Below are 19,247 nucleotides of genomic sequence, written 5' to 3'. Positions count from 1 at the left end.
TGCACACTATAAAGGGGACAGGCCGCTGGGCTGCTCATAGGCAGGGTCTCACCCAGCCTTCCCCTCTCCAGCCATGCATGTGGTTATGGAATAATTAGCCCTTTTTTCCTGTATAATTTGCAACAGCCATTTCTCTGTGAGAGACCTGAGGCACAGCCAAATGGAGAGAGGGAGGTTCGGTTGCTTCAAAACTGGCCATGGACACGCTCAATCTCCCATGCCACAACAACAAGATGTGTTCACTGAGGTGTGGGCATCAAACCACAGCCTTCAATGTGCCTGGGAAAGCCTTGACCCAGGCTGCTTGCTCAGGAAACTGACCCTGTAGGTAAAACATGTGAGAACTTCCTCCTCTGTCCATCTTGGCATGATTTGGGCACAGCCTTTGGCAGGCAGACGTAAGACATGAGGCCTTTGGGTCTCAGGAGAAGGGCAGTAAACAGGAGGGCTCCAAGATCCAGAGATGCAGAGATTATACCACTCTGCCCAAAATCCTTCTAAAGGTAATGGTTGGCTTAGATCCTACCTAATTTCATCAGCTTTATATCCCATCTTCTGTGCTAGCGAGTTCAGCATCACTAATCTCATCTGCTTCAGCCTGCTTCTTACCCTCTTGAGGGCTTTAGCCTCATGAAGATTTAAAAATAGAGCATTTGTTCGAGGTCCTTCTCTTCAATTTCTAACAGCAGATTCTCTTAGGGCTTTTCAGACTTGTGTCCCTGAGGACTAGGAACTGATTTTAATATAAAAAAATTAGAGAGGATATTATCATAATTGGATGACTCTCAGAGCCTTCACAAGTGCCAGAAACCTCATGGGGACCGCACTCACATTTCAGAGCTGGCAAACACAGATGAAGGGGCCTGAAGATTTTAACAGGGGCACCATCCCCATAAAGTTTGCCTTCACAGCTTAATCACACAAAGATGAAATGTAGACGTTTTCTCTCTTTATCTAACATCCCACTGATCTGAGCTGCCTTTGTTTTCAGTGTTGGCTCCAGTATTTGTGAAATGTATTAAGCTTCTTGTTGCTTTTGGAAATAACAGTCACCACTGTATTTTGGCCAGATCATTGCTTTTCTTCCTTATTGACCCCTTTTTTTCTTCAGGCTACCAAACACCCTTGACTTTGTTCGTGGGATGGTTAATCAACAAGTCTGTCACAATGATGGATTCCTCCTGAATTGTTGCTTAATTAGCTTGGTTGGAGGTATAAATCAAGTGGAATACCAATTCTTCCAATGCCACAGACAGGCAGCCATGCTCAGCTTGACAGCAGTGAGTTATTACTCTGCCCCAGTGCAGGATCAGCCTGCAGGCACCAGCCTGCAAAGCCAGAGGGGCCATGGGTTGGTCCCTGAGAGTGCTGGTGTGCACAGAGCCACACACAGCTGGGTGAAGGGCTGGTGGGATGGAGCTGAAGATGGGCTCTGTGCCTGGGGACACTTCCCAGAGCATCAGCCCCAGCAGCTGCTCAGGGGGAGACAACTCATAGATAGGTGATGTTTCTCACCAGGGGTGGCTGGTGTCTGTGTCTGCTTTTTAATGAAGAGGAGACATTTCAGTCCACGGCCAGGCTGAGTTATGAGACACGAATCTTTGTCTCCTGACAGGCAGAATTGCCTTCCACAGAAAGGCAATTATGCATCTCAACAAAAGGAGAAGTAATACACAGGCTGCAAATTAAGATTTTTAAGATTAATCTAAATGGCTTGGTATTTTTATAGATGAGACTTTCACATAACAAGAATTTAAGTATTTAAACCAGTTGACTTGAACTGAATTTTGCAACTTGAACAGAGATGACTTCTCTGTAGCTACAAAGAGCTTGTTTTCAGCAGGTCTGAGCCATCTTGAGCACCACTGAACTGTGTGGTAGAAGTCATCCAAAAGTACTTGGAGTTTTTAAATTATCCTTTTTGAATTCCCAGGCTAAGCTACATAAACATTCCTCTGAAATTATTCTACTAATAAAGCTTTTTTAGCGAAGCATATTTATTTTTCCATGCCCCCCTTTTTATCTTCTCTCTTTGCCAACATCTGCAGAGGGCTTAATTAGTGATTAATGATTTCAGGTGGGATGTGTAAGTCTTACTCTGGAGAAGGAATCCGTTTGTTCAAAAATTACTGAAAAAAAATTTAAATAATCTAATTTTACTGATTTCCCCTTGCTCTAATTTTCAGTAGAAGAGTGGGTTCAGTGGCCCCTCTTGCCCAGGACATACCTACATGAGTAATGCTCTCCAAGCTGCTGAACGAGGCAGTGACACAACACAGACTGTCCCCATGATAACAAAGATCTGGGTTTCATCTTTACCTTGTGATGTAGTTGTTGCTCCAAGTGTGCAACATCTCCCTGGCAAATGGGTAAATCTGTTGCTAATGTGTGGATGCCTCAATGGAAACCTGTGCAAAGGGTCTGGGTGAATTATATTGCCATGGCAACCCAGGATTTCTTTCATCCATTGACATTTGCATCCTTTTTTATGGCATTTTCACAAATACAGTATTCATATTTTTTTTTTTTCCCCAATAGTTGAGTGGAATAGATCACTAAACTTGCTGTTAATACCATGATAAAAAAGTATGAAAGTGAAGCTCATGTGTGGGTACAGAGAGGTTACAGTTATTTTGCAAGTTTAAGATAAATTTTTGAGCAGGAATTATGTCTGAAGAAGCCCTACATTTTTAAAGACATCAGGAAAGAGGAAGAGAATGCAGCTCAGATAAACTTTTATACTCCCAAACAGTCCTAATATAGATTCTGGAAGTCAGAAAAAAACACTGAACAATCTGTTCTATATCTCTAATATGCCACTCTATTTCTGTAGCAAATAAAATGGAATACCTATAGTTGATGAACTTAAAAATGCCTGAGACTTTTCTTATTTCTAATTTATTAATAAAAAGTATTAAGAAAATAAAAAAGCTTCTGGTGTTATTTATGAGTTATGACTAATTTCTTCAATCATTTTCTGGCACATATAAATGGCACACAAGAAAATTAAAAAATAATTAAAATAAAACTGTGTCTTAATTGTTTATGTAACCTACATCTTACACATTCCTTTCACACAAAAGGCATGGGTCTGTTCTTTTTCATAGTGGAGTTAATAGAACTATTCCTAACTTCTGTACTATTTATGAAAGATGAGAAGAGGTTTCACTCAACACTTCCAGCTTGCCCAGACCATTAGGCACTGCCAGCTTGCCCATGGAGTACTTTCATTAGAAATTCTTCTATCTCCAAGGCACCTCCAGTTTGCCTGGAAAGGACTCTTCATCCCAGCATCTGAGTACCACCAAGCACAAGGACACCTGGCTTCACTCCTTCACAGTGGTTTTTCAAGAACTCCGTGGATGGCTTTTGTATGGGATGGTCTTGGGCACTGCTCTACTGAGGAGGAAGAAAAGTCACCTAAAACAGAGGTAAAGAGATTCATTCAGAACACAGCCAGCTTCAGGTCAGCCTTTAGGAATCACCAATGGGAATATTTTTGCCAAGATAATTTTTTCAGCGAATTACAAGTGTGTTTTCCCACATCAATCATAGTTTGTTAGGCTCCAGTTTTAACAGTTCTTGATCCTCTGAGGGTCCTGTGCCACGACTGCCCAGGCTCCAGCTGCAAGTGAATGCTAAATTGCTCAAGTGAACTGCTTACAAACACCCTGCAGGCAGGATTTCATTCCAAACTGGTAAGTGAAAATTATGATTAATTATATATTCCCAGAAGTTATGATCAGTTTATGAATGATTCATAAAAAAAAAAAAACTACTAAATAGAATATGAATATAATTTGCAAGCAATAATTTAAGCAACTTTATCTCTAAAGGCAAGGTCCTTCTCATATTTACCTAATGATAGTCTGCAGTGCAAGTGCTGGGTGCAGCGTTGTGAATATTCTGTTTCTACACACCAACACATCAAAATGCAGGTTTGCACTGTCCACAGCTCTGAATGCAAAGGGCAGACTTTCAAACAAAGAACTGTTTGCAGGCAGAGCTCAGGGGGTGAAGGCATCACAGTGCTGAGTGCTGAAGCCCAGCTCCTGCCACAGCTGGACACACTGGGTGCAACCAGGAGCCAAGAGGAGCAGGAGCCAGGAGCAGCAGGGCACAAATGTTGTCCTGGAGTCAAGGTGAAAGACATGGAGCCATCCCTGCCTTGGCTCTGAACCTACCATCCTTTCTCCCCAGTTATACACTTCCCCTTCCAGCTTCTTGCCAAAGATGGCATCCAATGCGAACTTCCTTCAGAAACATGGATTTCAAAGAATGTCATGGGTTTGATATTTTGACTCCGTTTTTGTAACAGGCTGATAAGGAAAGTCTGATTTGCCCATGGATACTCCACAAATTCCTGGGGAAAACTGTCCCTCCACTGCACATTTTACTAAGGATTTGGTTTGCTCCCTGCTTTCTCCTCAGTGACAAATGTTTGAGACCAGCATTAACATTTTAACACACTGCAATTGGAACAGTTGCATCACAGAAGGTTAGCAGAAGCACCATGGCCGAGATGGTTTTCGGATGTATAAACAGCACAAGTTTTGCAGGAAAAGGCAGAGTCTTTCACAAGAACCAAGCAGCAAAATTGGGAAGTCCAGAGAAAAAAAGTCCCTCTCTAGGCCTGACATGAACATCAAAAGAAGCACAAGGTAGGGATTGTAGTTCAAATGTAAACCAAATCATGTAATTCTGTTTAGAATGTGAAATCAGACTGACCAAGAAATCTAAGTTACTTTGTATACCCACCTGCTATTTGACTATACATTTGCTGCTGTGTAAAATATACAGAGGTAATTGCACCCCTCAGAAGCCAAAAAGTAAGTTATGCTCTCTCATCTATTATTTCAGGTAGAGGCAAGTTTCTAGCTGAGCTATTGGTGGTCTCCTTGACTGGTAAGGTCATCAGCAATTCCCCAGGAAAAATTAGCCCAAAGTCCAATTCCCTTTGCAGCCCTTCTCATGCTGCAGGTCTCACCTCTTTCCCTCTTCCTCTCACAGCTTCTTGTCTCAAAACCCCCCATAACTCCAGCCTGAGCTGGGCCCCACCCTCTCTTGTCAACACTGAGGAGATTTCTTACCATGACCTCTGGCATCTCTCTAGGTGTACATGACAAGAGTCAGCCACTGGAAAAAGGAAAAGAAAAGGTGCATTTAGACAGTGATGGTACACCAAGTCTTCAGGCATGTCACAGAAGCATCAGGGGTGACCCAATGACTGTGGTCCTTTTGTACTGCACCAGATAGTTAAGGGATTTTGGAACTGCCTCTTTCCCTTATTACAATTCAGACCCAGAAACTCTTTCCATATGTTGTTTTCCATGATAAATTATTGCAGCAGCTGCAGCGGGAGCAATTGCTGGGAAAGGGTGGCACCTGCCTGATTGCAAGTGGAAGAGATAGAACTTCTGGGAACCTGGCTGTCCTACAGACTACCCTATAAAATAGGTCCAGGTCCTCTGCTTGCGAACTGTGCTCTGCCCTTGGTGCAAAACAGATTTAATGAACAATGAGGCTCTGCACTAACCACAGAGTGTGAACAGGAGCTGGTGAGATTGTAAAAGGCTCTTTTAAAAAGTCTTTTTAAACACTGGGTTGTCAAATAACAGTCCCCAGACTGATAAAATGCAGTACTCAGGCATATCACTATGGAGCACAGCAGGATTTTTGCTTCAGACTAGCTGATAAAAAGCCTGATGCATTCCCATTCAGTGAGCTATCCTTCAGGCTGTGCTTTTAAGACAAACAGCAGCAGCAAGCATTTGTTTGCTGTTTCTTTCTTAAAACCAAGATGTTTTGCAATTCAGGATTAACAGATGGGGCAGTAAGAAATGAGGGCGTGGATTTTATTTTTTCTTTCTTTTTTTGTCACTTTCTCAAAGTCACTTTGTGTAATGTTTCCAGCAATGACAGAGTTGATGTCATTAAGGGAAGACTCCATGCCTTGGCCAGGGATGGCCACCTCTGAGCTGTGCACCAGTGGGGCCAGGGAACCCCGGGGAAACACCTCCCACACAGGATGTACTTCCAGCCAGGCAAAACCTCCACCACTATTTGCTAGGACAAAAGCCTAGCAACACACATCACACATCATCTTTAACTTCACCCTCCTGACAACATGTGCTCCCACTTTGGAACTGGAGAGAAGAGAAGGAAGGAGCATTCTTACCTCCATTGCTGTCATCAAAATTTGTGATCCACCCTCTGCTAAGTTTTGGAATGCATCTAGGGGGCAGAACAAAAAAAACCTTATTTCATGAGGAAGAAGCAAGAATGCAATGCAGACATAAGGCTGTGGCAGCTGAGGAGCAGAGCTGTAATCCCTGTGTTGGGATGCTCTGCCTGGCTCAGGTGTCCTACCTGGCTACATCTCACTTCTGTGCTGCGTACCCCTTCTGACTTGGCCCTGGGATCACAGCCTGGGAAGGCATCCCAATTTTGGGGCCAGAATTTGGCAGAAGTGTAGGGACAGGCAGTGCTCAATGTGGCTGCTTTCATCTCTCATAATTTGTTTCAATTGTTTTCCTGCCTGAAGAGTGACAGGAGGACGGTGAACTAATGAAACACATCTTCCCAGAGGGAAACTTTCTGCTGGTCCTTTTCCATCCTCCCTGGCAGTGAGTGAAGCCTGGCCCTAAAGAAAGTGATTCTCTTGAAGTCATTAGTATGCCTTGCAAGCCTTTTGCAGGGAATATAAATGCAGATGCTGCTGTTATTCAGCTAGAGTTTGAAATTAACATTGCTGAAAGTTTTTTTGACAGAACACTTTGCCATCAGGAAATTTAAATCCATTCAAATATTGTTATTCTATGTGCATATTTATATTGCAGTATGTCTAGGAGAAGTTTTCAAACCCAAGTGTTTGGATAAACTCAAAACACAGTATTTTGAGGGGTTTTATTTATTTTGAAATTACTTTTCTCCTAGAAGTGTGCTGTTACAACAGTAATAAAAAAAGTTGAAACAAATTTAAGTCTGCCTATCCTTGAATGACACATTTCTCTGGGAGCCTGGAGTTTCCCACCCTGAATGGAAAAGACTTTGTAAGATTACAGGTGTTTTGAAACCTTCCCAGCCTTTGAAAAAGGCTGCTGGGAGAGGGTAGGAACAGGGCACAAGGGCTCATTGCTCATCTGCCCCTTAGGAGGCCACCAGAGCTCCCTGTATGGCCCAGAGCAGGGAGGAAAGGTGGCACATCCAGCCCACACTGCTCTGAAGAAAGGCACGGAACAAGGAAATCCTCATGTTGTCCAGTCCCTTGACAAGGCTGCAAATGCAAGGCTGGGCTTGCACCCAGCAGTCTTTTTAGGAAAAAGTGGCAGCGCTGAAATTACCTCCTCTGGGCAGAGGTAAGTGCTTCTTTACTGCTTCATTAACTCCAGTTAAATAGAATTTGCAAAGAAGATGCTGCTTTTGATTTGGGTCTCATCTCTGGCTATCTTGAAAGGATGAATAATGATTTAATGGGACAGATTTTATCTTCCCCGCTGCATTCACATCATCATAAAGGTTGACTGCCTTTTATTCTCACTTGGCACCCTTATCCTCTCCTGTAACAAACTTATTCACAATGATCTAAAAAGTTTGAGAAATGTATTCCACATTAAACCCTCTGTAAAATGATAACTGAAAGAGTGGAGAGCATTTTAAAATTCTCATTACAGACAGCAGTGAAACTTTTAGATACTCCTTTCCACATGGATGCAAAGGATTTGTCTATACATTGGCTCTTAAAATGCAAAAGGATCTTTTTTAAATGAAAAAAAAATACTATGGCACTAATTTAGGCATAAAAATTTTCATCTACAGCAAGTGACATGTATAATCACAAAAAATGGGTGTTTACAAGCTTTTTTTTTTTTTTTTAATGGAAGCATTAAAATCGGGACACGCTCTGATTTTACAATGCTTTCAGAGCTGCTTCTTCTGTACTCCCTTGAAATGGGATTTTCAGCAGTGTCATCCAAGCAGATCTGCTGACCACTATTGGCCCATTAAACATCAGTGCTACAAAACACATGGGAGAAAATGAACGCTCATTTCCATGCACTGTTGAAACCCAGCTCATTCCAAAGATGAAATAAATTGCTGAAGCAATGTTCTAGCGCAGGGGTCACAGTTGCTGACTTTATTTAACTACCAGTATCTCCAGTCAAAATGCTTATTATTAGAGTAGCAAAAATTACAATTTTGTAAAACAGAATTTCATTTCCATTCAGGCAAAAGCTCATTTACAGACACTCCCTCCTCACAAGTGCCAGGCAATAGCTGGATGCGACATGGAGAATGGGTTTGTTTCTCCACAGAGGACACTGGACTTTCTCCTTACCAAAAAACAGAGAACTTTACTGAACACTGAACTGCTCTCTAGCAGCCAGTTGCTCCAGTGCACAGGAGATAAATCCAGCTCCTGGCAAACAGGCTGCCCAAAGAGCTTCCAGGCCACACCTGGGCTGGGGTGTGTCACTCCAAGCTACGCTGTTAGACGGGTATTTTCACGCCTCGTGTTGTGTCCCTCGTCCCTTGGCGCTGCTCTTAGCCTGGTTTGCAGGCTGCCCTGCTGCCACGTGCCCTGGCAGTGCTGGCACTCACGGGTCATGGTGTCGAGGCGCAGCATGCAGCACACGAAGTCGGAGAAGCCAACCCTGCCGGAGGCATCGCCGTAGCGCAGCGTCATCAGGCGCAGCAGCTGCGCGTCGCTGGCCAGACCTGCCGAGGGAAGACACGCTGGGAGGGCATGGAGCAGCTCAGATGGCCTCCTGCACCCTGCCAACAAGCTGGGGCCACCCTCAGCCCCCTGCCCTGTCGTACATTCCTGGACAGCTCTTCCCCCACTTTGTGCCTAGGAGTTGGGGTAGGTTAATGGAAAGCCAAAAGTCACCTTACTCACTGACTCCCATGGCGGCTTAAGTCAGCAAGCTGCAAACATTGAGCTAACTAATCTAGTGTTATCTTGCTTTGCCTTTCTAGCTTTTATTTTGTATAAGAAAGGGTGATTTTCTTTGGCTCATAACTGTAAAAGTCTGAGTGTAGCATTTCCAATACCACTGGCTCTTTCTGCTAAAGAGGCAGATGCTGCATTGCTGCATGATAAGGCTATATGCTGCATAGCATGCTTGGGATTCTTAATTTTTACATTTTCTCTTCTATTAGAAAATGGTGAAGGGTGCATTTCTTTTTTAATAGCTGATTATTCAGTATTTGTGTCACAGTCTGTTTGGATGGAAATTGGTATTCAATTGAATGAACAAAAATTGCTTTTTAGAATGATTCTTTTATTAGTTAAATAAAACTACCATAAATGTGCTGGCTATATAAGAACAATGATTTAAATATATTTTGCACTAAAAGCTGATTTGCAAAACGAAAGGGAAATTTTCTGCAGAGATCTGGACTGATAGCTTTGGTTTAATGTCTTCTCTGAGACTTCAGAGAAGTCTCATTCGCTCACTCCAGGTTTTAGTAGCTCAGCTGGATGTGAAGTAACTTTCTGGCTTTTTCAACCAGCTCTAAACTTTTCAGTTTTAAATGAACTCATCATGGAGCTAAATTAGTTGAAAAAGCAGAAATAAAAGAAATGGCTTTTCTACACCTGTGTAAGGAGAGAGAGAGCTGATGGAAATGGTTTAGCACCACCATTGACAAACTCTGGTTGCGCGAGCCTAGTTGGAGGTCTCCAGCAGGAAGCAGGTACATTATGCTGAATACTTAAAGAATGGAAATACATTTGGGCTCAAGATACATTTCAAATTAAAGTAAACATGATTTTATATTATTTTCAAATGAGATAAAGATAGTAATTAAAAATTAATCTAATTAATTATCTTCTTTGAGTCTGGTTTTAAACCACTGTAGCAGTGAACAATGATTTCTATTTTTAACATTTTGAAGACAGCAGGATTCAATCAATCTCTCTTCAGAGACTGGATTCCAGCAAATATTACTTATGGGATGCTACAGTCAAATCACACCAGTAAAACACCAAGAATTCGGCCTGGTCAGTCTGGGATACACTTTCTTTGAAATCTGCTCACTCGGCAATGTCTCTCAACCTCATCAACCAGACTGAAGGGTCAGTCCTCTCTGTTCCAAAGACTTTTCAGCTGATTTGTAAGACTACTCCCCAAACCTTTTATCTGCTGGATTCCTCCCTCTGGTTTTAGCCAAGCTTTTACTTGCTGACTTGTTGTTTCCCTATTTATAAAAATTATTTTGAATCATTTGCTGTTGCCAAAGAGGAGTTTGTAAACACATCAGGCCAATGCTGCTGCGTTTCAGGGCAGCACTGCTGTTGATGCAGCTAGCCTGCTTTACTCTGATCCATTATTATTATTGGAAGCATTAGGAAAACAGTGAAAATTAAGCACACATTGAAGTGTTTTGTTGGGGAAAGCACTGAACACTTCAGGGAACAGCTGACTAGGAGCTGAATTTAGATACATTAATACCATTCCTAGAGGTAGCACAAAGCTCCCATACACCTTCTGGGGTTCCTGCTCAAAAGCCAGGACAGGGATTGTCCCATTGCCAAGCCAGATTCAGATGTCTGGCTCAGAAGGCAGCAAGAACGAGCTTGTAATTTTCTTCCCCACTCAGAACTACTTGTAGCCAAACATGTATTGAATTTGACACTTAACAGTGCCTTTTTATCCCTTCAAACAGCTGCACTGTTGTGACTGACAGGACTTTTCCATATACAATTTTCCTCCCAGTTTTACATTTTAGCATCTTTCTCACAGAATGGCCCTGGAAACTTCTCCTTTGACATTTGGCACATCAGTACTGCACTTCTCAGACAGATGCTGATACTTTCCCCAGCTCTCAAAAATATTATATATGCATATATAAAAAAGCTCTCTTTGCCCAGCAGCAAAAAAAATTATATATGCATCCCCTCAGCTGATGGCTTCCAGGGAGAGTAATCGTGCATCAGTTTTCTCCTGGGACAGCACCCCTCCGAGCTCCAGGCAGCCAAATGGGAGCTTCTCTACTGTACTATTACAAGGGGATCGCTGTGTCAGAGAGGTACTTCACAGATAAAGTCTCCTTCGAGACGGCTCAGCTGAAATACTTCACTGGTGCACTCAGTAGCCAACAGAGGTCAGTGCAAACTAAACAAATGCATGTCGGTGTGGCATTCCCATCTAGACTTAATCACTGCCCTGGAGAGAAACTGCAGGAACTGAGGAAAATGCACGAATCCACTCTTCTTTTCTCCCTTCCTCTCTACTGGATGTTCCATCCATGACCTAGAAACAGGTTTGGCCAGTGCTGCACTTATCTGCATCTCTCTGCTGGCCCCCCAACACAGATCTCTCGGCAGAGCTGTGATCTCACTGGCATCTCTGTGAAATCCAAGCCACTTTCTCCCTAAAACTATTTTTTTATTTCCTCTTTCTTTTTTATCCTTTTCTTCACTGCCAGGGGGAAAACAAGGGGAGCTGCTCGGCAGCTCTGGGCGTACCTGCTGCCTGTATCGCATTCTTCAGTTCAGCAACATCAAGAAATCCAGAATGGTTTCTGTCTTCCTTGAAGAAGATATCCTAAAATATAGTGCAAAGGCATATTTCAAGCTCTTACCACCCTTCCCCACATTTACTACTACAACCAGTTCTCCTCCCTTAATAAATATGCTGCAAAGTTCAACAGGTGAGATGGGGTGGCTGTGACAAGGGAGACGCATTTTCAGAAGGCTCTGACAATGTTACTGTGTAAGAAATCTCAGAGTTAGGGGTGGGCAGAAGCATTTTTGCTTTCCTAACACACCACAAACCACATTTGAGGAGCTGTCAGTGGGAAGAGGACCCCTAACTAGCTGGTCTCAGACCATCTCAAGAGGAATGGAATAAATTGGAGTCCACCTAAACCTGAGACTTCAGAAAACCCTCCTGTCTTGCACCAAGGCTGGGGGAGAAGGACCTGACACAGAGAAGCTGCCATGCATGCCTTGAAGAATTTAGGTGGGACCCTAAATACTATGTCAATGCTTCCAGTGCTTGTCCTAGAGCAGAAACATTTCTCCCAGACAAACTCTCATTAGATCCTATACATTGCCACTAGAAACTGCAGAAATGAGGAAATGACATTTTTCAGGTGACTCTGTTCAAGAAGTAATTTCAGCTTAGAAAGTTTTTCTGATTAAAAAAAAAAAAAATGCTAGTGGTGGCACAGACAGAGAGATTTCCATCAGATTCTAAGCCTAAATGGCCTTCCTGCCTTTCCCCTCAATGTTCCTCAATGTTCTCTGTGCTGGAAAATCCTGGGCTGTGCATTTGGTGCGCTTTACACACACCACTGCCTCCCTTGCGTGAGAGGAAGGAACTCTGTCCCGCTAAGCAGCCCCCGCAGCGCTCCGAGAGCACGGAGCATCTGCTCCCCGCTGCTGGAAACCCCCGGGCTCAGAACCCACAGTATCCACATAATCCCAAGTATCCACAGCCAGGAGAGAGCCACCCCCTCCCCCGTACCATGTACTTAGTGAGACTTCGCCAGAGGCTCCCGAACTCCTGCAGGGTGAGTCTTCCGTTCGAGTTGAGCTGCGCATTTAGTTAAGAATCGAGCACTTAATGAGAGCTGAACCTGGCTGTCTTTGTTGCCGGGGATGCTGCCTGCACAGAACTGAACAGATAAGATGCAGCCTCTCCTGTCGGTTACTTCGTGCTGAGAAAGCTGAGAATTTTCCTGCTCTCAGTCGTGTTTAAATCCATCTTCTTTGTCACATTGTACAGCTGCTCATGCCTGTGCTCACAAACCACAGAAGGTTTCTATTTATAAGGTGCCTTTAACCACAAGGGAAGCTGCAGTGACATTTAGCCCTGGAGCACGGACACCCCTGTGAATGAACATGGCCCCATGGTCTTGCCTCTGCACGGGGCACCACAGGATTTGCTCTGCCTGGATCCTCCAGGAGAACAGGCACTGAGGAGTCAAGAGCATGAGGCGATGATCCCAAACCTGCTCCCCTCCATGCTCCAGCCTGGAGTCCTGGCAGACACACAGCACCCACCCCAATGCAGGATGGTAAAACCTGCCCGAAAGCAAAACTCATCACCAGTGAAATACAAACAGATAAGCACCACTGTCATGGAACCTGAGTGAAAAAAGCTGATCCTGACTTTGCAGGCCAGCATAGGTCACACTGTACATGGGTTATCTGCAGGCCAGAGAATTAAAAATCCATCCTGAATTATAGCAGAGCAGAGGCTTTGTCAGCTCTTTGCACATGCCATGCATTTACAGTACCCACTTATCCCAGGACAAGATTTGCAGAGTGGGAAAAGTCTCTTTCATTGGCTAGATGCTGAAAGCTGGAAAGAGAGAGGGACTTCTGGTCATTTTTATTCATTCTCTGGCAGTTTTTAAAGGTCTGAAAATGTCTCAAAGCTTTTTCAAGGCATGGAGGAAAAGAGACAATGAGCAAGCAAAGGGAAAGAAACACATGAGGGAGATGTATGTTTCCATCAAGGAGCCCTCTTGTTCTATAATGACCAGAAATGTATTTCTTGTGTTGTCTTGTTAAGAGTAAAAAGACTGAGTCATTCAGCTAAATAGGAAAGATAACACCAGAAATATACTCTGGGATGGCCTGCCAGGCCAGTGCCTGGGATTCAGCAGTGACAGTGTTTCTGCCCCTGACACCAGCACTGTTGGCACCCTGCTAAAGTGCCACCCCAGGCCAGCATGGTGCAACCTCCACAGAACAGCTGAGCTACACCTAAACTCTCTTCTGCCTCCTTGTCTCAGCTCTGCCTAAAACCCCCACCCAAGGCTGAAGCTTAGCCAAGCCCCAGAGAGGGCAAAATGAGAGAAAAGATGGTAGCAGAAGGTTGATCCTCACCTTTCAGCAGACACACCAGTGCCAAGGCATGCACAGCAAAGTCCTGCATGGACTATGGGCCAGTTATTTATAGGGAATTGGGGCTAATATTTACTTGCAGGTCCTCACACTGGGATGCTCAGCTCAGCCATAACTCAAGGCAAGGATGGGCAGCACCAGGGAAGTTTATTGCTTCTGCTGAAAGGATACATCCATCAGAGCTAAAATGCCTCTGCATGAATCAAAGCTGAATCTCCCTCCCAGGCTGGTCATTTCATCTGCAAGGATTGACAAAACAGAAGGAATTAGCAAGAGCAAGGGCTGTGACAGGCATCAGGACACTGTTCTGAAGGAAGGAGGACACCAGGCTGAAGGCTCACACAGCTGAAAAGCCCCAGCTCTGGTTCAGGTTCTCAAACAGCAGCAAGGGCTCTGTGCCAAGCTGAGAGAATCTGCACATCTCAGACACCTCTACCTTCCCCAAGGACAGTTTGGGCACACTCTGCACAGCCCCTGCCCACGGATGGAAACACTTCCCTCTTGAAATAAGGAAAATTACAATGACAAGAAAGGCCATTTATGCTGATTTAGCAAGTCCTAAGAGCACTTTGAGCCTTGTGCATGGCTGAGTTGGCTCCAGCCCCCCAGCTGTGCCCCTCTGTCATCCCACAGTGCAGTAAGCCACAATGAGGACTGTTTAAGGACCATGGGGACACCATTAAATCCTATGTCTAAGGATAGGGAAGACAAAAAACAGTAGTTGGGCTGTAAAAGCTTTACCTTGCAAGATCACTTCATTAAGGAGTTGTTGCAGCTGCGAGGCATCAATAGTTGAGCCCTGATGCAAAATAAAACACAAAGAGAGGTCTGTGAGCATAAAGTTTTCTCCTGTGTCACTTTTCCCCAAAACTTTTTTTCTCAGGCACGGTGGCAACCAAGAACCTCTGTTAATACACATCAAAGGAGCAGCAGCATCCCCTCTGGAGCATAAGAAGGCTCTCCACGCTGCTGGGCCACTCCAGGTCCTTCCCTACAGCTGCAGGGGAGTTCCAGGGATGGGGAGCTGTGGATGGGCAGCACAGCAGGCACTGTGTGAGTGGGCTGGGAGCACAAGCACTGCTGCCCATCCGCCATCCCTGCCGAGGCACCCCGGGGTGCCCGGCGTGGCAGCCCTGCTCATTTTCACCTTCACGCATTGATATAACCATTAACTGTGAGGGGTTCATTGTGCACAGGCTTCTGACAGCGATTTTTTTCCTCTTGACTAAGTCAAGGAGTTCTTTATAACAGTTTATTAAACCATTAAAAGCATCTCCTGTGAACACAGAGCTTGGCTCTGAAAGAGCAGGAATCAATTACTCAAACACTGACTGATGTCTGGTTTCCAAGTGCTGAGAAGGCAAATGGAAAATGATGCTGATGAGGTGGAGGGGGGGGGGGGGGAACTACCCAAGGCTTTCTAATTGCTTCAAGCAAATAAACAAACCAAAGCAGGAAAAAAAAAAAAAGGAAGTACACATGCAAGCCCATCACCAGCTCAACAATAAATCTCTGATATTCCACTGATATATGGCACTAGACAATCTATCCCAGCTGAATGTCCCATTTTTCTGGGGGTTTTGGCAGGTTAATCAATACCATTTTCAGGGTATCCACTTGAGGATTGAGCAACATTTAAAAATAAAAAAAAAATTCTAAATGGATTTGTATCAACATCATAGATCAGTTTTTCTTTTTGCAAGTCCACAAGTGGTTTTTAATTTTTTTTCAGCAGTATGTTCTAGAGAGGGTACCTGCTTAGCGTATCTTAGGAAAAGAGCCTTATAGGAGATGTCCTGGTTCTGTCTTGGTACATCCTGCATCAAAAACAAAGGGGCAGTCAATAAATAATTCAGCTACAAAACAACTGGAGGCAAAAGTCTGCGGATCCAAACAGCACTTTAGAGGGGCAGGGAATGTACAGCACAGGCTGCAGTTTTCACACCCCCAAAATAAAGTGGAGTAGGAGTGAACAACTGCTACTGCAATGAAGGAAGAAGCATATTTTGGATGTTAGCAGCTAGTACAACCAGGAAGGAGGAGTTCAGGGCTTAAGGAAGATGGCAGAACACATCCAGGATGGAATTCAGCAAGTCAATACATGAGTATGGAGATACAAGACCTGATGCTTATTGGTGGACCTTGGTTGGGACCACTGCTCAGGGCATGGGAAGATTCATGTGAACCAAGAAAAGGGAGCATAAATTGACTTCCTTGTACCTTCTCAATCCCATGACAAGCTTGGACTATATCTGAGCAATTGCAATTCAATGGTTAAGTGATTTTTTTTTCAACCTTCCGGTGAAAAGATCCACCAGACAGTAAGGGGAATTATCCTTAACATTATAAAGTTTTCAGAAAAAAATCTAACTCCAAGACCCAATGCCTTCATCTCTGTGTGAGATACTTCATACCAAAGAAGCCCAAATATCTGAACAGGAGCAGAAACAGTGGGTACCACAATTCATCAAAGTCAAAGCATTGGCTAAGGACAACAGCCAGGTAAACTGACAGCTTGTCAATGGAAAAAGATAAAAAGTCACCGTTTACACTACCCCTCTAATGGGGCTTAATTGTGTGCTTGAAAATGAATCACAAGGAAAGGACTCAGTTTTCAGTTCTCCTGAAGCAGCTTCACACCTCTGGCTTCAAAGATCTCTGTCTTTGAAGGTTGTAAATAGCAGTCTCTCAGTGACAGGGTTTTGCTGGTGGGACCAGCAGGGGCTGGACCAGCCCTGGCAATGTGCACAGCTCACAGCAAGAAGTTAAAAAATCCATGGTAGCTGGGCTGGAGAGGACAAAAAGTGGGTTGAACTAGAGATGCAGCCAGTTTCAAAGTGTAGCTTGCTTTACGTCTCTGTCTATGAAGATATCCTGATGAAAATCAGCAGAAATCTGATTTGAGTCTCATCCCTATGGACACCTGTGCTTTATAGGGTACAAGCACTTAAATTGAATCATTCCCGTGGGGAAGGCATGTCCAATCCCACTCACATGAATTGTTTCCCTCTCTCTCCCCCGTAGATATATACTCATTTTACAGACATTGAAAGAAATTAGAATCTTTTAAGCATTCTCTCCCCTGCTATATTTGGTTTGTCAAAGTGTTAAAAGGACATTTGGACAGACTGACAAAGGGACTGTATAAGACCTGTTTCCTCAAAAATCAGGCTCTGAAATAGACATATGAGAAGAGGAAGGGCTTTGTTGTCACTCCCATCTCTCCAGAGAGGTGTCCTGCCCTTCCAGCAAGGTTGCAGGGTGCCAGAATCAAACTCTGGGACAGTAGTAGGTGGTAAAGAGAGAAAAGAGCAGATGAAAAGCAGTCAGTTGAGGTGACCAAATGATCACCACCAGAACCTACACCAATTTTCAGACTCTTACCATTGGCAGCACTGGGCTGGTCGGGGAGTTTGAGTTCCTAGAAAAGAGTTACAAGAATCAAACTGGAAGAAAAGAGCCCTTTCCAGAGGGTTGTGGTGCAAGGCAGGCACCACCAGCAGCACTCACCCAGCCCACAGCCCCACAGGATGCTCAGCACCCATGGCCCAGCCTGGCCCAGTTCAGCCAAGGCTGCTGCACCAGTCCTGGGTGTCTCTGTGCCGCCAGGTCTGAGTCTCCAGCTGCTCTGGAGTCACTGCTCTCCCCAAGCCAGCTCTGTTGATACCAGCAGCAGAGAAAGGGTAGCTTGTCTCACCCTGAGCATGCCAGGACTAACCTCACCAAACACAAAGCCCTGTCTTGAGCCACAGAAATTTTTCATTTCCTTTCTCTTTGCTCACTTTAACAGTCAGGAATAAAAACAGCACCCAGGCTTTTAAAAGGCAACATCTAAATGTCTTCAGACTGCCTGGAATTGGGCCAGGGTCACCATTTCTAAGACACACTTAGCAGCCACATTCAGTACTTGAGTTTTGCTTTCAGTAGAGAAATTAGACAAGCCATGTTCTATTTTTATAACTTCAGTATGGGTAAGTGCTGCAAAAACCCACTGGAAGGTCATCTCCACACTTGGCCGAGCTCAGGAAGGTCTGTGAGGGTCAGAGGCTCTCCTGAAAAGCTCAGCTCCAGGGCTGAGCTGTCTCACACATGACTCAGTCTGCTGAAGGCATTCCAGCCCACAGCACCGATTCCTTCTGTTTGCTTCTATAAGTCAGGAGCTGCCTCAGTTGGTTCTGGGCTATTTTTGCCAGGGGCCAAAGCCTGGAAAGCAATCTCATTATCAAGATATGGGCCAGTGAGGTAAGAGCAGCAATCACATCCACTCTAAAGCTTGCTGAGGGAAAGGCAGTGCAGGGGTGATGTTTGCAGGTCATTTGGTGAATGCCTCAGGTAAGCTTGCATACCTGCAGTAAACCACACCCAAATGTAATACCACATCCACGTGGTAATGTGAATGTGTGTGTGTAGTAATAGCTGCCTTTGCATGAACTCAGACACCATTTTTCCACTAAACTTATCTTCAAGGCTGCTCTCCTGCCTACAGGGAGCCCTGCCTATGAGGTGGCTGAGTGAAAGGATCAAGGCCTTTCACTGCTCTTGGATTCTCCAGGTCCCACTCCAGGCAGAATGGGATGTGATCCATCTGGCGTCCAGCCAGCAGAACATAAGAAACTACCAAATAGCTGTTAAGAATTAGGGAAAACAAACTCCCAATCCTCCTCTCAGCAAATGTTCCCACAATCAGGGGTAGAGGACAGATCTCACAATTATTGCTCTCTTTGTGCCAAGCTGAGACCCTTGGTGGCTGCAGATGAGCCCCTGCCCTGCTCTGCAGTGGCCACCCTTGCACAACTGAGTGTACACTGATCCTCCTCAATTCCTTTACATTCTTCTGTGCCTTCCTCACCCTCCAAGGATACACTAAAAGCAAAATGCCACATCAGTTATCTTGACATTAAATAGTTAATTCCTGGCACACTGTGAGTTTGGGGCCTTTAAGGAGTGTGTATGATCTTACTCATGGTAGTCTTGATTCTTTATGAAAATTCGTAAGAGAAATTCGAATTCCTGGTCCTCTGTTGCAGCAGGAACAACTGCATAGGTTCCTGGGCTCAGGATAAAGTAGCTGGTCACATCTCGAATCCGGAGAAAGATTTGCTTCAGAACTCTGGAGTTCTCCTGAAAGAAAAATACAGCTGGCTCTCTTCCTGTTAGGGACCAAAGTAAATCAGACCAGCAGCCTGCCATTGCCACACCTCTCTGAATGCACACTGCCTCTATCACGCCTCGACCTCCCCCATGCCTGAAAAGCCCCTTCAGGGGACAGGCTTTTTCCAAGGACATATCAAAGTTGCTCAAAGGTGGAGAAACTGAAACAAACAAAAGCCAAAATGAATGTAAGGAGATTTGAAGAGAACTTCAATTAATGTTAAGCAGAGTT

At 44.4% G+C, this 19,247-nt stretch overlaps 1 protein-coding gene across 1 annotated transcript in view; it reads right to left on the bottom strand.

Annotated features, from left to right (window-relative positions):
• Positions 1-5,109: 5,109 nt before the first annotated feature.
• The window catches only part of CAPN13 (calpain 13), a 66,185-nt gene continuing 52,047 nt past the window's right edge, over positions 5,110-19,247 (bottom strand). Inside the window, exons 13-22 of the mRNA XM_077781783.1 lie at positions 18,825-18,985; positions 17,249-17,285; positions 15,619-15,681; positions 14,606-14,663; positions 14,036-14,103; positions 12,477-12,545; positions 11,474-11,552; positions 8,602-8,736; positions 6,179-6,234; positions 5,110-5,136 (exon numbers count right to left, since the gene is read on the bottom strand). Of these exons, the coding sequence (XP_077637909.1) occupies positions 5,110-5,136; positions 6,179-6,234; positions 8,602-8,736; positions 11,474-11,552; positions 12,477-12,545; positions 14,036-14,103; positions 14,606-14,663; positions 15,619-15,681; positions 17,249-17,285; positions 18,825-18,985 (753 nt within the window). The remainder of the gene's footprint in view (positions 5,137-6,178; positions 6,235-8,601; positions 8,737-11,473; positions 11,553-12,476; positions 12,546-14,035; positions 14,104-14,605; positions 14,664-15,618; positions 15,682-17,248; positions 17,286-18,824; positions 18,986-19,247) is intronic.

Source organism: Lonchura striata, chromosome 3 (genome assembly GCF_046129695.1).
Source record: "Lonchura striata isolate bLonStr1 chromosome 3, bLonStr1.mat, whole genome shotgun sequence".
NCBI classification, from domain to species: Eukaryota; Metazoa; Chordata; class Aves; order Passeriformes; family Estrildidae; genus Lonchura; species Lonchura striata.
This window is presented reverse-complemented; position numbering and strand designations above follow the sequence as displayed.